Consider the following 12,985-nt stretch of genomic DNA (forward strand, 5'->3'; position numbering starts at 1 on the left):
CGACCTCCTCTCCAGCGCTGCAGCGCTGTGATCACCCACGTGTGCCACTGGGAAAGAGCATGTCCAGAGTGCTCGTCCCCGCTGCCATGGGCTCCCCTGCAAAGCAAGCAGCCTGGGGGAAGATGGGAAGCGGGAAGAGGGGAGCGGGGAGAGGTTGGCTCAGAACTGTATTGGGCTTGGGGGCTGGGGATTAGGGCCGGCACTTGGGGCTAGCGCATGCCTGGTTCTGCAGCGTGTTCTGGGCTGGCTGTAGGGATTTGGGGCTGGACGTTGTAACCATGATCGGGTTGTCCTCTGCTCTGGTCCAGGGTGGCTGGAGCCGCTGCTGCTCTCGGGCACTATGGAGCTGTGGGGCATCCCCACTCCTGTCAGTCTGAGGGTGCTGGAGCTGCTGCTCTCGGGTACCAGGGAGCCAAGGAGGGCCCCAGTCCTGCCTGGCTGGCGGTGCTGGGGCTGGTGCTGCCCAACGGTGGGGAGCCTCAGGAGGACCCCGGTGCCGCCTGGCTGCTTGCGCTGTTGGTGCTGCATTCGGCAGCTAGGTAACAAATCGTCTTGTTGGTATTGCTTACATCACCCTCGGGGATTAGATGCCCACATCGGTGGTGAGCAGAACCTGTGCTTGAAACATCTTGGTATCTACCTTATTTCGTCGTGCCACTCCCCGTTATTCCAAATTGTCAACAGCAGCCTTGCGAAGCCCATGCATATGATAAGGCCCCGTGGTGCGTTATGATGCCCAAGTTCAACGTGGGTGGGGAGGGCAAGGAATCGTAACTGCGTGCAATTGCGATTGTGCAACAATCACACCTAAGCATGGTTTTCACTTGGATGTGGGAGATGCAAGCTTGTATCGTATTGATTCTGACCTGAAAGCCTCACGGGCCTGCGCTAATGAATGCGCAGTTAGAAAGAGAGGGGTGTTTTAATGGAGTGGAACTTTGGAATCTCACAGGGAATGTTCATACTACAATTCGTCAAAGACACTTTAATTTGACGGCTCCTAATTCTAGGTGCCATAGTCTACAGGGTGACGGTTGGCTAATAACTGGGACATGTGCAGCCCAAACGACATGTCTGGCTGTGTAGATCGTAACACCTTTTGGACAATGTGATTAAGCCAAACGTGCTGACTGGAATTGCGTTGCTTTTCTAATCAACCTAATGGGGGGGAGGCAGGGGAGCAGGGGGACATGGCTTAGTCGCGCGAGTGAGGCTGAAGCCGACGCGCGCGCGTGATCTCTCAGCACAGATGGGATTGGCAGCAAGCTTTGTTGTGATGGCGGCTGGGGACTGGAGCCAGGACGTGGGGCTGGAGCACGGCTGCTCCCGTGGCGTTGTTCAGGCCGGCTGTAGGGATTTGGGGCCCGATGTTGTAACCGGGAGCGGCTTCGCATCCGGACTGGCCCGGCGTGGCTGGAGCGGCTGCTGCGTTCAGGCACCGGGGAATCGCTGGAGGACCCCGATGCCGTTTCGCTGTCAGAGCTGCTGCTGCTGCTGCTCTGAGCACTGGGGGTTGTAGCACGTCTGCTCCCACGCCGTCTTCGGGTCTGCCTCTGGGTATTTGGGGCCTGGTGTTGGAATGGGGAGCGGCTTCTTCTCTGGGCCGTCCCCTGCTGGCTGGAGCATCGTCTCCGTTTAGGCCCCGGGGATCCACTGGGGGACCCCGATGCCGCCCGCCTGGCAGATCTGGTGCTGCTGCTGCTCCCAGCACCAGTTTGTGGTGCATGGCTGCTCCTGCGGCGTCTTCGGGGCCGGCTCTGGGGATCTGGGGCTGGACGTTCCAGCGGTGAGCGGCTTCTCGTCCGGGGTCGCCCCCGCTGGCTGGCGGGGTGTGTGCCTTCGGGCACCAAGGAGTGACTGGAGGTTCCTGGTGCCCTCTGGCTGGCCAAGCTGGGGGTGCTGCTCCCAGCGCTGGGTTCTGCAGCACGGCTGCTCCTGCAGCGGCTTCTTCCAGGATCGTTACAGGTGTCTTGGGCCTGGCGTACAGACTGGCAGATTGTCCTCTGTTCTGTCCCTGGCCGCCTCCTCTCAGTCACCTGGGAACTGTGGGATGGCCCCGGTGCTGCCTGGCTGCTGGCGCTGCTGAGGCTGCTGCTTTCAGGTGCTGGGGAGCCACGGGAGGGCCCCAGAGGCTCTGGACTGGAGGTGCTGGGGCCGGCGAGCCCCAGGTTGGCACTGGAGGCTGTAAGGGGAGACAGGAAGGTGAGTGGGATGGACTTCCAGACCCACGGCAGTAGAGGCTCTGATCCGTCCAGGGTCAGAGAGACTCTGGCAAGGCTGCCCTGAGCCCCTGCAGCCAGGCCTTGCCTGGCCACAGCCCAGCAGCATGAGGCCTTTGCCTCTTACCGGTGCCCACGCCAGCGCAGCTGTCGCACTCCCAGGTGCCTGCGCTGTTGGTCAAGTTGGAGCAGCGCCGGTGGGTGCCTTCGGCAGCGCAGGAGCGGCACAGGAGCAGCTGCCAGGGCCTGGGGAAGCAAAGAGTTGTGGCTGTGAGGACAAAGTGTCTGAGCCAGGGAGTGGCCGGCACATCCCTTGTGCTCTGTCCTGGCTCCCCCAGCATGTGCTGAGGCTGAGGACCTGTGCAGAGCCGCAGATGGCTGCTGAGGCAACTCACCCCTGTCCCTCCGCCTGCTCCCTGCCTTGTGGGTAAAGGCATTCCCTGGCAGTACAGCGCCGGCACCTCTCTTGCAGCGATGCAGAGGCGTTGTTGTTCTCCCAGGCTGGTCCTCTGCAAGAGAAGGGACGAAATTGTCCAGTCCCTGGCCATGCGCAGCGCTTGTGCCCTCGTGTCTAGAGAGCAGGGCAGAGGGACACCAACCTGACTGGGACTCGGATCCCTCGGATCCCCATGATGGACATTTCTGAACGAAACTCCCCCGTTTCTGCAGACGGGGCACTTGATGCGGTGATTGTCTGTGTGTATGGCCAGTTCCTGCAGCAGAAACACATGCGGTGAGAGGTGAGCGGGCCCTGGTGCTGCTGAGCACCTGCCGTGCCCGCAGGGTGAGGGGAGGGCTCCTGCCTGGATGCAGCCCCGGTGGAACCAGGCGTGACTGCAGGCTGGGCACACCATGGTGTGGTAGGACTTGCTGTCCCCCACAGGGTCCATGCAGATGGTGCAGGTGGTGTCCTGCTCTGGAGCTGCCTGCACTGCCTGCTGAGGGTGGTGCTCCCAGCAGAAGGACCTGGGGGGGAGAGGGAAGGGAAGGGCGAGGTGAGAAGTGCTGGGCCTGCCGCGGTTGTGGCGAGGAGGGCAGAGGAACGTGAAGGAGCCCCAGGCCCATCCAGGCTCTGGCGCTGCCTCTGGCTCTGCCAGGCTGCTGGGAAGCACCACCGTGGGGTCCTCTCTTGCTTGGCTGGTGCTGGCAGCCCTTACCTGTACCGCCCAAAGAACTGGGTGACACATTCTCCCTCCGAGGCGCAGGGGAGATGGAAGCTGCGTTCACAGCCCGTCTCCGTGCAGGTGATGGTGGCCCCTCGCTCGCCACAAACGAAGCATTGCTGAAAAGAACACAGCAGCCCCATTAGCAGCAGGCTCGATGCCGCCGCCACCGCTGGCCCCACACCCCTGGGCAGGGCAGGGCACAGGGTGCGGGCGCTGCTGGGTCACACTCTGCAGACCCGCCTGGCGGACGAGGCTCGTCTGCCAGAGCAGCAGTTTGTCCCGGAGCAGGTTGGAAAGGCTGGGATTGCTTCCTTGGGGTCCAGGCTAAGCTTGCGGGAGCATCTCCTGGCACAAACCTCCCTGTTCCCCATCAGGTCCTCACCTTCTGGGATGCCTGCTTGATTGTGTGCTGTATATCCTCCAGTAAAAATCCCAAAATTCCCTCCTGTAGGTTTCCAGGCCGATCAAGGCCATTCGCAAGAAACTATAGAAGAGAAAAGAGCAGGATCTCATTAGGGGTCGTAGAGGAAGGGACCGTCCCTGGTGGGATGCTGACAGGAGCCACGGGGAACTCACCAGACAAAAAACGTGGGCACAGAGCCCATTCCTTTTGTGTCTGGGGCCGCAGATGTTCGGGTCAGCATCTGCCCGGCCACACAGCATGCATGCTGGAGGGGAGAGAGCAAACGGCACAGCCATTGAGCACCTTTGCGGGGCCAGGTGTCCCTGAGGGCCTGTCCCCGAGGGCCTGTTCTGTCCCTGCCACGCTGGCTGATGGGCAGGGCCAGAGGCTGTGGAGGGGAAGGGGGCACAGTAGGCACAAGGGTCCCAGCAGGCACCCACAGCCCGACCTGGGCCCCCCCTGCCAAGGAGCAGAGGGGCCCTGCCCCGGGGTGGTTGGGGAGCCCCTGCCTGCCCCTGCCTCCCCTCTCAGCCACAGGCACCCCCCCCAGCCCCTCCCCGCCCTCCTGTGGGATGGGATGCTTTTCTCTCACCTTGTTCCCTCGAGTCGGGAGCCTTCCGCTCCATTTCAGACATGGTGCACTTCGACAGCGAGCACTTGGAGAGTCGCTGCCCCAGCAGTGCCGGGGTTTCTCCTCCACACGCTCCTCTGCCGACCCTGAGGGAGAAGCAGGACGAGGGTGAGTCTGTAGCACGGGCCCGAGGTGTGGGACCCCTCCTCCCTCGGCAGCCCCGGCCAGCCCCCTCCTCCCTGCTCTCTCCCCAACTCACCAAATCGCACTGAGGCACGGCCCGAGCCCAGCAGCCTTTTATCTGCTCCTCGCCCCGCGAGGAGCGGGTCCCGCGGCACGCAGTGGAGAGGAAGGATTGCTTCCCTCGGCCTGCTGGCAACGCTCCCCGTGCCACAGGCAGGAGCGGAGATGTCCCTCGGACAGGGCTGCAGCCCTGGAGTGGCGGCGCCTGCACCGCACCTTTGGGCCAGCATTGCCACCCTCCGGGACAGCCGCAGGACACCTGGCGTTTGGCTCGCAGCTTGCTCCCTCCTCACGTCCTTCTCCTCCACGGTTTCTCGAGAGCAGGGTGAGACCAGAGCTCGTTTTCTCCCCCAGACACCAGCAAGAGACGTTAGAAAGCCACCTTCTGGAAAGGCCTCATGTTGTGTGTCCTGCACCCAAAGCAGCCCAGCAGACCCCATTGGCACGCGGCTCTCCCATGTCGGGGAGCCCCAGGAAGTGCCCCCAGAGCTGCAGGAACCCCCGTGGGGGAGCAGGCTGTGCTCAGATGATGGTTGGATGCAGGCAGGCAGGCTGGGGACTCAGGCAGCCCTCATGCGATGCAGGGCGACACAGGGCACGGAGCCTGTGGCTGCTGCAACTCAAGGTGAACGGCTCCGCTCTCACAGCCCCAGTCGCCTCTCAAGGGTTCATAGGATCATGGAATAGCCTGAGTTGGAAGGGACCTATAAGGACCGTCAAGTCCAACTCCTGGCTCCACAGAGGTCTACCCAAAAATTCAGAGCGTGTGACTAAGTGCACAGTCCAAACGCTTCTTAAACTCCGACTGGCTTGGTGTCGTGACTACATGCTTGGGGAGCCTGTTCCAGTGCACGACAACCCTCTCGGTGAAGAACCTCTTCCTGATGTCCAGCCTGAACCTCCCCCTGCCACAGCTTGACACCGTTCCCTCGGGTCCTATCGCTGGTCGCTAAAGGGAAGAGATCGGCGCCTGCCCCTCCACTCCCCCTCGTGAGGAAGCTGTAGGCCGCGCTGAGGTCTCCCCTCAGCCTCCTCTTTTCCAGGCTGAACAGGTCAAGTGACCTCAGCCGCTGGTCATACGTCTTCGCCTCTAGGCCCTTCACCATCGTTGTCGTCCTTCTCTGGACGCTCTCCAGCAGTTTCACATCCGTTTTGTACTGTGGTGCCCAGAACTGCACACAGTACTCGAGGTGAGGCCGCACCAGCGCAGAGTAGAGTTGCAGCGCTGTGATCGCCCACGTGTGCCACTGGGACGGAGCATGTGCAGAGTGCATTCAGCAGCCTGCTGTTCACTATCCCGTGTGAAAAAGGAGAGAAAAGTAAGCTTAAGGAGTCAGGAGGTGAACTCGCACCATTCATTTCAAGCACAAGCAAAAAATTGATAACTACAAGAAAACAAGGTTGCAGATCGGCACGGGGGAAGACAGCTTCGAGAAGCCATTTACCTTCTCACTGTCTTCACTAACGGCCCTAGACACCAGCATTATGGAGCGCATCTCCGCAACAGGGGGCTCCTTCCAGTGTGAGCTGCTCTCCAATACAAGTGGGAGGCTGTACAGTCGTCCCCTCGCGTGAAACTACGTCCTCAGGAACGCTGCTCTGCTACTTGCAGATAAAGTTACTTCAAAAGCTGGATGTGAGGACCCAATTTCATTTCCAAGGGAAATAAAAATAAAAATAATAACACCACCACTGCACTTCCTGATGTCCTGCTTGTACCTGGAACGTTCTCTGTAGCTACTACATCTCTTAACTGTGCTGGAGAAGATGCGGGGACAGAAAGGCTCGCAGACACAGCTCATCTAGGCTAACTCACAGCCTCCTTAAGGCTGTATGCCTCGCAGTAGCTTTCCTTGTGCAGAACAATCCCCGGTGCCCCACAAAGCAGCTTGCCTTAGCTGTGGGTGCCACGGAGCCCTCAAATACCAGCCTTGCGGTCTCACAAGCAGGATTGTGCTGGGTTGGCCGGTGCAAGAGCAAACGGACTGCCCAGCAGTATCATCATTTCCGAGGAAAGCATTAATCCGAGAACCCGAGAGGCCGTCTGCCCTGGAAGAGGAACTCCCGGAGTCCGACGGGACAAAGACAGGCAACGCCACGTCCTCCAGCACCACACGGCTGGAGAAAGGGCACCGCGACATGAGTTTCTGGCGGAGTCCTTCGTTCTGCAGGAAAGGCCCACCCAAGATCTCGCCTCGGCTCAGGGATTCACTCGGTTTCTGCCCCACCACGCCTCTCTCAGCACGGCCACTGCCACTGGAGGCAGTCGGTCTCAAGCGAGGCGAGGGGCGCTCACCCCGCTCCACAGAGGTCCTGCTTGTGCGAGGCGTGTACAGCCCGTACCTGCGACCTTGGACTTCTCCGGCTCAGTGCTCAGCCTGTAGTTCTTCCTTGAGAGAGCAGGCCCAGCACCTCGCGACGTCATTCTTCACAGGCACCGGTGCCAGAGCGCACGTAAGACAGGCAGACGCCCAGACCCAAACCTGCTGGGGAGGATGCTGCCGTTAAACTTCTCCCTTTCTTGCAGGCTCACGAGCCTGGCCTGAACAACCCGGATAAGCCGAAGCCAAGTCCTTGCACTAACGGCAAGGCCATACAAGAGCCCAAAGCCAGCTGCCAGCCCTGCTCTCACCTGTCCCGCCTCTTGCCAGCCCCGACCTCCTCTCCAGCGCTGCAGCGCTGTGATCACCCACGTGTGCCACTGGGAAAGAGCATGTCCAGAGTGCTCATCCCCGCTGCCATGGGCTCCCCTGCAAAGCAAGCAGCCTGGGGGAAGATGGGAAGCGGGAAGAGGGGAGCAGGGAGAGGTTGGCTCAGAACTGTATTGGGCTTGGGGGCTGGGGATTAGGGCCGGCACTTGGGGCTAGCGCATGCCTGGTTCTGCAGCGTGTTCTGGGCTGGCTGTAGGGATTTGGGGCTGGACGTTGTAACCATGATCGGGTTGTCCTCTGCTCTGGTCCAGGGTGGCTGGAGCCGCTGCTGCTCTCGGGCACTATGGAGCTGTGGGGCATCCCCACTCCTGTCAGTCTGAGGGTGCTGGAGCTGCTGCTCTCGGGTACCAGGGAGCCAAGGAGGGCCCCAGTCCTGCCTGGCTGGCGGTGCTGGGGCTGGTGCTGCCCAACGGTGGGGAGCCTCAGGAGGACCCCGGTGCCGCCTGGCTGCTTGCGCTGTTGGTGCTGCATTCGGCAGCTAGGTAACAAATCGTCTTGTTGGTATTGCTTACATCACCCTCGGGGATTAGATGCCCACATCGGTGGTGAGCAGAACCTGTGCTTGAAACATCTTGGTATCTACCTTATTTCGTCGTGCCACTCCCCGTTATTCCAAATTGTCAACAGCAGCCTTGCGAAGCCCATGCATATGATAAGGCCCCGTGGTGCGTTATGATGCCCAAGTTCAACGTGGGTGGGGAGGGCAAGGAATCGTAACTGCGTGCAATTGCGATTGTGCAACAATCACACCTAAGCATGGTTTTCACTTGGATGTGGGAGATGCAAGCTTGTATCGTATTGATTCTGACCTGAAAGCCTCACGGGCCTGCGCTAATGAATGCGCAGTTAGAAAGAGAGGGGTGTTTTAATGGAGTGGAACTTTGGAATCTCACAGGGAATGTTCATACTACAATTCGTCAAAGACACTTTAATTTGACGGCTCCTAATTCTAGGTGCCATAGTCTACAGGGTGACGGTTGGCTAATAACTGGGACATGTGCAGCCCAAACGACATGTCTGGCTGTGTAGATCGTAACACCTTTTGGACAATGTGATTAAGCCAAACGTGCTGACTGGAATTGCGTTGCTTTTCTAATCAACCTAATGGGGGGGAGGCAGGGGAGCAGGGGGACATGGCTTAGTCGCGCGAGTGAGGCTGAAGCCGACGCGCGCGCGTGATCTCTCAGCACAGATGGGATTGGCAGCAAGCTTTGTTGTGATGGCGGCTGGGGACTGGAGCCAGGACGTGGGGCTGGAGCACGGCTGCTCCCGTGGCGTTGTTCAGGCCGGCTGTAGGGATTTGGGGCCCGATGTTGTAACCGGGAGCGGCTTCGCATCCGGACTGGCCCGGCGTGGCTGGAGCGGCTGCTGCGTTCAGGCACCGGGGAATCGCTGGAGGACCCCGATGCCGTTTCGCTGTCAGAGCTGCTGCTGCTGCTGCTCTGAGCACTGGGGGTTGTAGCACGTCTGCTCCCACGCCGTCTTCGGGTCTGCCTCTGGGTATTTGGGGCCTGGTGTTGGAATGGGGAGCGGCTTCTTCTCTGGGCCGTCCCCTGCTGGCTGGAGCATCGTCTCCGTTTAGGCCCCGGGGATCCACTGGGGGACCCCGATGCCGCCCGCCTGGCAGATCTGGTGCTGCTGCTGCTCCCAGCACCAGTTTGTGGTGCATGGCTGCTCCTGCGGCGTCTTCGGGGCCGGCTCTGGGGATCTGGGGCTGGACGTTCCAGCGGTGAGCGGCTTCTCGTCCGGGGTCGCCCCCGCTGGCTGGCGGGGTGTGTGCCTTCGGGCACCAAGGAGTGACTGGAGGTTCCTGGTGCCCTCTGGCTGGCCAAGCTGGGGGTGCTGCTCCCAGCGCTGGGTTCTGCAGCACGGCTGCTCCTGCAGCGGCTTCTTCCAGGATCGTTACAGGTGTCTTGGGCCTGGCGTACAGACTGGCAGATTGTCCTCTGTTCTGTCCCTGGCCGCCTCCTCTCAGTCACCTGGGAACTGTGGGATGGCCCCGGTGCTGCCTGGCTGCTGGCGCTGCTGAGGCTGCTGCTTTCAGGTGCTGGGGAGCCACGGGAGGGCCCCAGAGGCTCTGGACTGGAGGTGCTGGGGCCGGCGAGCCCCAGGTTGGCACTGGAGGCTGTAAGGGGAGACAGGAAGGTGAGTGGGATGGACTTCCAGACCCACGGCAGTAGAGGCTCTGATCCGTCCAGGGTCAGAGAGACTCTGGCAAGGCTGCCCTGAGCCCCTGCAGCCAGGCCTTGCCTGGCCACAGCCCAGCAGCATGAGGCCTTTGCCTCTTACCGGTGCCCACGCCAGCGCAGCTGTCGCACTCCCAGGTGCCTGCGCTGTTGGTCAAGTTGGAGCAGCGCCGGTGGGTGCCTTCGGCAGCGCAGGAGCGGCACAGGAGCAGCTGCCAGGGCCTGGGGAAGCAAAGAGTTGTGGCTGTGAGGACAAAGTGTCTGAGCCAGGGAGTGGCCGGCACATCCCTTGTGCTCTGTCCTGGCTCCCCCAGCATGTGCTGAGGCTGAGGACCTGTGCAGAGCCGCAGATGGCTGCTGAGGCAACTCACCCCTGTCCCTCCGCCTGCTCCCTGCCTTGTGGGTAAAGGCATTCCCTGGCAGTACAGCGCCGGCACCTCTCTTGCAGCGATGCAGAGGCGTTGTTGTTCTCCCAGGCTGGTCCTCTGCGAGAGAAGGGAGGGAAATTGTCCAGTCCCTGGCCATACACAGCGCTTGTGCCCTCGTGTCTAGAGAGCAGGGCAGAGGGACACCAACCTGAATGGGACTCGGATCCCTCGGATCCCCATGATGGACAGTTCTGAACGAAACTCCCCCGTTTCTGCAGACGGGGCACTTGATGCGGTGATTGTCTGTGTGTATGGCCAGTTCCTGCAGCAGAAACACATGCGGTGAGAGGTGAGCGGGCCCTGGTGCTGCTGAGCACCTGCCGTGCCCGCAGGGTGAGGGGAGGGCTCCTGCCTGGATGCAGCCCCGGTGGAACCAGGCGTGACTGCAGGCTGGGCACACCATGGTGTGGTAGGACTTGCTGTCCCCCACAGGGTCCATGCAGATGGTGCAGGTGGTGTCCTGCTCTGGAGCTGCCTGCACTGCCTGCTGAGGGCGGTGCTCCCAGCAGAAGGACCTGGGGGGGAGAGGGAAGGGAAGGGCGAGGTGAGAAGTGCTGGGCCTGCCGCGGTTGTGGCGAGGAGGGCAGAGGAACGTGAAGGAGCCCCAGGCCCATCCAGGCTCTGGCGCTGCCTCTGGCTCTGCCAGGCTGCTGGGAAGCACCACCGTGGGGTCCTCTCTTGCTTGGCTGGTGCTGGCAGCCCTTACCTGTACCGCCCAAAGAACTGGGTGACACATTCTCCCTCCGAGGCGCAGGGGAGATGGAAGCTGCGTTCACAGCCCGTCTCCGTGCAGGTGATGGTGGCCCCTCGCTCGCCACAAACGAAGCATTGCTGAAAAGAACACAGCAGCCCCATTAGCAGCAGGCTCGATGCCGCCGCCACCGCTGGCCCCACACCCCTGGGCAGGGCAGGGCACAGGGTGCGGGCGCTGCTGGGTCACACTCTGCAGACCCGCCTGGCAGACAAGGGCAGCGGTCTTAATAGTCTTTACTGCAGTTGACAGTCCGGTCTGAGCCCTGACTCCTTTCTCCAACTCTCACCATCAGGGTTCAAAGCCTCCTAATTAGAATCACAGAATCGTAGAATCATTAAGGGTGGAAAAGTCCCTCAAGATCATCTGGTCCAACTATCCCCCTACTACCAATGTCACCCACTAAAGCATGTCCCTAAGCAGCACGTACAGCCTTTCCTTGAACACCCCCAGGTGACTCCACTACTTCCCTGGGCAACCCGTTCCAATTCCTGACTATTCTTTCTGAGAAGAAATTGTAGTGGGCCTACTTCGCAAGTTTTGGTAGCGGGGGCCCATAGGGGTGGCCTCTGTGCGAAGAATCCAGAAGCTGCCCCATTTTAGATAAGGGCCCTGCTGCTGTCCAGAGCCAAGCCAATAAGCGGTGTTGTTTGCGTCTCTGTGAGAGCATATTTAAGAAAGGGAAAAAGCTGCTGCGGAACAGCAGCTGGGAGAGAGAGAGGAGTGAGAAACAGCCTTGCAGACCCAAGGTCAGTGAAGGAGTGGGAGGAGGTGCTCCAGGCACCACAGCAGAAGTTCCCCTGCGGCCTGTGGCGAGGACCACGGTGAAGCAGGTTGTCCCCCTGCAGCCCATGGAGTAGCACGGTGGAGCAGGGTTCCACGCTGCAGCCCGTGGAAGAGGCCACGGTGGAGCAGGTGGACCTACACTGAAGCAGGCTGCAGCCTGTGGAGGATCCCCGCCAGAGCAGATTCCGGGCCGGAGCTGCAGCCCGTGGAGAGGAGCCCACGCAGGAGCAGGTGACCTGGCAGGAGCTGCCGCCCGTGGGGGACCCAGGTTGGAGCAGTGTGCTCCTGACGGATGGACCCCGTGGTACGGACCCGTATCTGGAGCAGTTCTTGAAGAGCTGCTGCCTGTGGGAAGCCCACGCAGGATCACTTTGGGAACGACCGCATCCCACGTTGGAGCAGGGGAAGAGAGTGACCGAGAAGGAACGGCAGAGACGAAGTGCTATAGACTGACCAGAACCGCCATTCCCCCATTCCCCTGCACCACTTGGTTAAAGAGGTAGAGGAGGGTGGATGGGGGCAAGGTGTTTTGGGTTTCTTTCTTTTGTTTCTCACTTCTCTAGCTTGTTAGTAATAGGCAATAATTCTTAATGTCTCCCTGCTCTGAGTCTGTTTTGCCTGTCACAATAATTGTTGAGTGATGTCCCCATTCTTATCTCAACCCTTGAGCCCTTTGCATCGTATTTTCTCCCCCTTTCCCATTCAGGAGGGGGAGTGAGAGAGAGGCTGCGGTGGAACTTGGCTGCCCACCCAAGAAAACCACCACTAATTTCCAAACTAAACCTCTGGCACAACTTGAGGCCATACTTTCTAGTCCTGTCACTAGTTGTCTGTGAGACGAGGCCGACCCCTAGCTCCCCACAACTTCCTTTAAGGTAGATGTGGAGAGCAGTAAAGTCTCCCCTGTGTTTTCCGTGTTAAGATCCCGCTTCTGGATTAAAGCTGACAAAAGAGCAAACATCAGCTGGGGTGGGTATGGTAAGCCCCCAAGCCACCATGACAACACAACCCTTCCCTTCACCCAACCCCCCTCTAACCCCTCATATTTATAGTACTTAAAATGGGGAGGGAGGGAGCTTTCCTCACAAATAAGGCTTTGCACCCTAAAAATGCAGGTCTGCACCTTACAGTGCAACTAAGGGGCCCTAAGGATAAGGCATTGTGCCCTGAAAATGACAGCCTGGGCCATAAAAGCGAGGGTGTAAGTAATGAGAAGCCAGCTTTATCTCCAGAGAGCAGTCTCAGGGCCCTGAACCAAAGGGCTTGGTCCCTACAAAGGAGCCCCTGGGCCTGCAAACTGAGGGTTTAGGCGATCAGAAGACGACTTGGGATGCCAAGAGGAGGTTCTGGAGCCTGAAAAGAAGGCTTTGGAGCCTAAAAAGCGTAAGAAGGCCTGTTTTTGTGGTTTTGAATGAGATTTTACATTGCTTAGGAGGAAGGAATGTGATATTGAGATACGGTTGCAGTGATAAAAGCTTACCAGACAACCTTGTGAAATGCAGACTACAACCGTTCTCTTTA

At 59.9% G+C, this 12,985-nt stretch overlaps 1 protein-coding gene and 1 pseudogene across 1 annotated transcript; both read right to left on the bottom strand.

Moving 5' to 3' along the window:
- Nucleotides 1-1,963: 1,963 nt before the first annotated feature.
- Nucleotides 1,964-5,708, bottom strand: LOC126913766 (PHD finger protein 7-like; the record flags this gene model as incomplete). The annotated part of the gene is given in 11 exon segments (XM_050716956.1): nt 1,964-2,182; nt 2,347-2,465; nt 2,615-2,728; nt 2,819-2,878; nt 2,880-2,932; nt 3,023-3,185; nt 3,377-3,501; nt 3,768-3,869; nt 3,962-4,053; nt 4,381-4,505; nt 5,665-5,708. Coding segments are annotated over 11 exon segments (1,216 nt in total), but the record flags the coding sequence as incomplete, so codon positions are not given.
- Nucleotides 5,709-8,262: 2,554 nt separating this feature from the next.
- Nucleotides 8,263-11,188, bottom strand: LOC126913755 (PHD finger protein 7-like; annotated as a pseudogene).
- Between the last annotated feature and the right edge of the window lie 1,797 nt (nt 11,189-12,985).

Source organism: Cygnus atratus, unplaced genomic scaffold, assembly GCF_013377495.2.
Source record: "Cygnus atratus isolate AKBS03 ecotype Queensland, Australia unplaced genomic scaffold, CAtr_DNAZoo_HiC_assembly HiC_scaffold_57, whole genome shotgun sequence".
Lineage (NCBI taxonomy): Eukaryota > Metazoa > Chordata > Aves > Anseriformes > Anatidae > Cygnus > Cygnus atratus.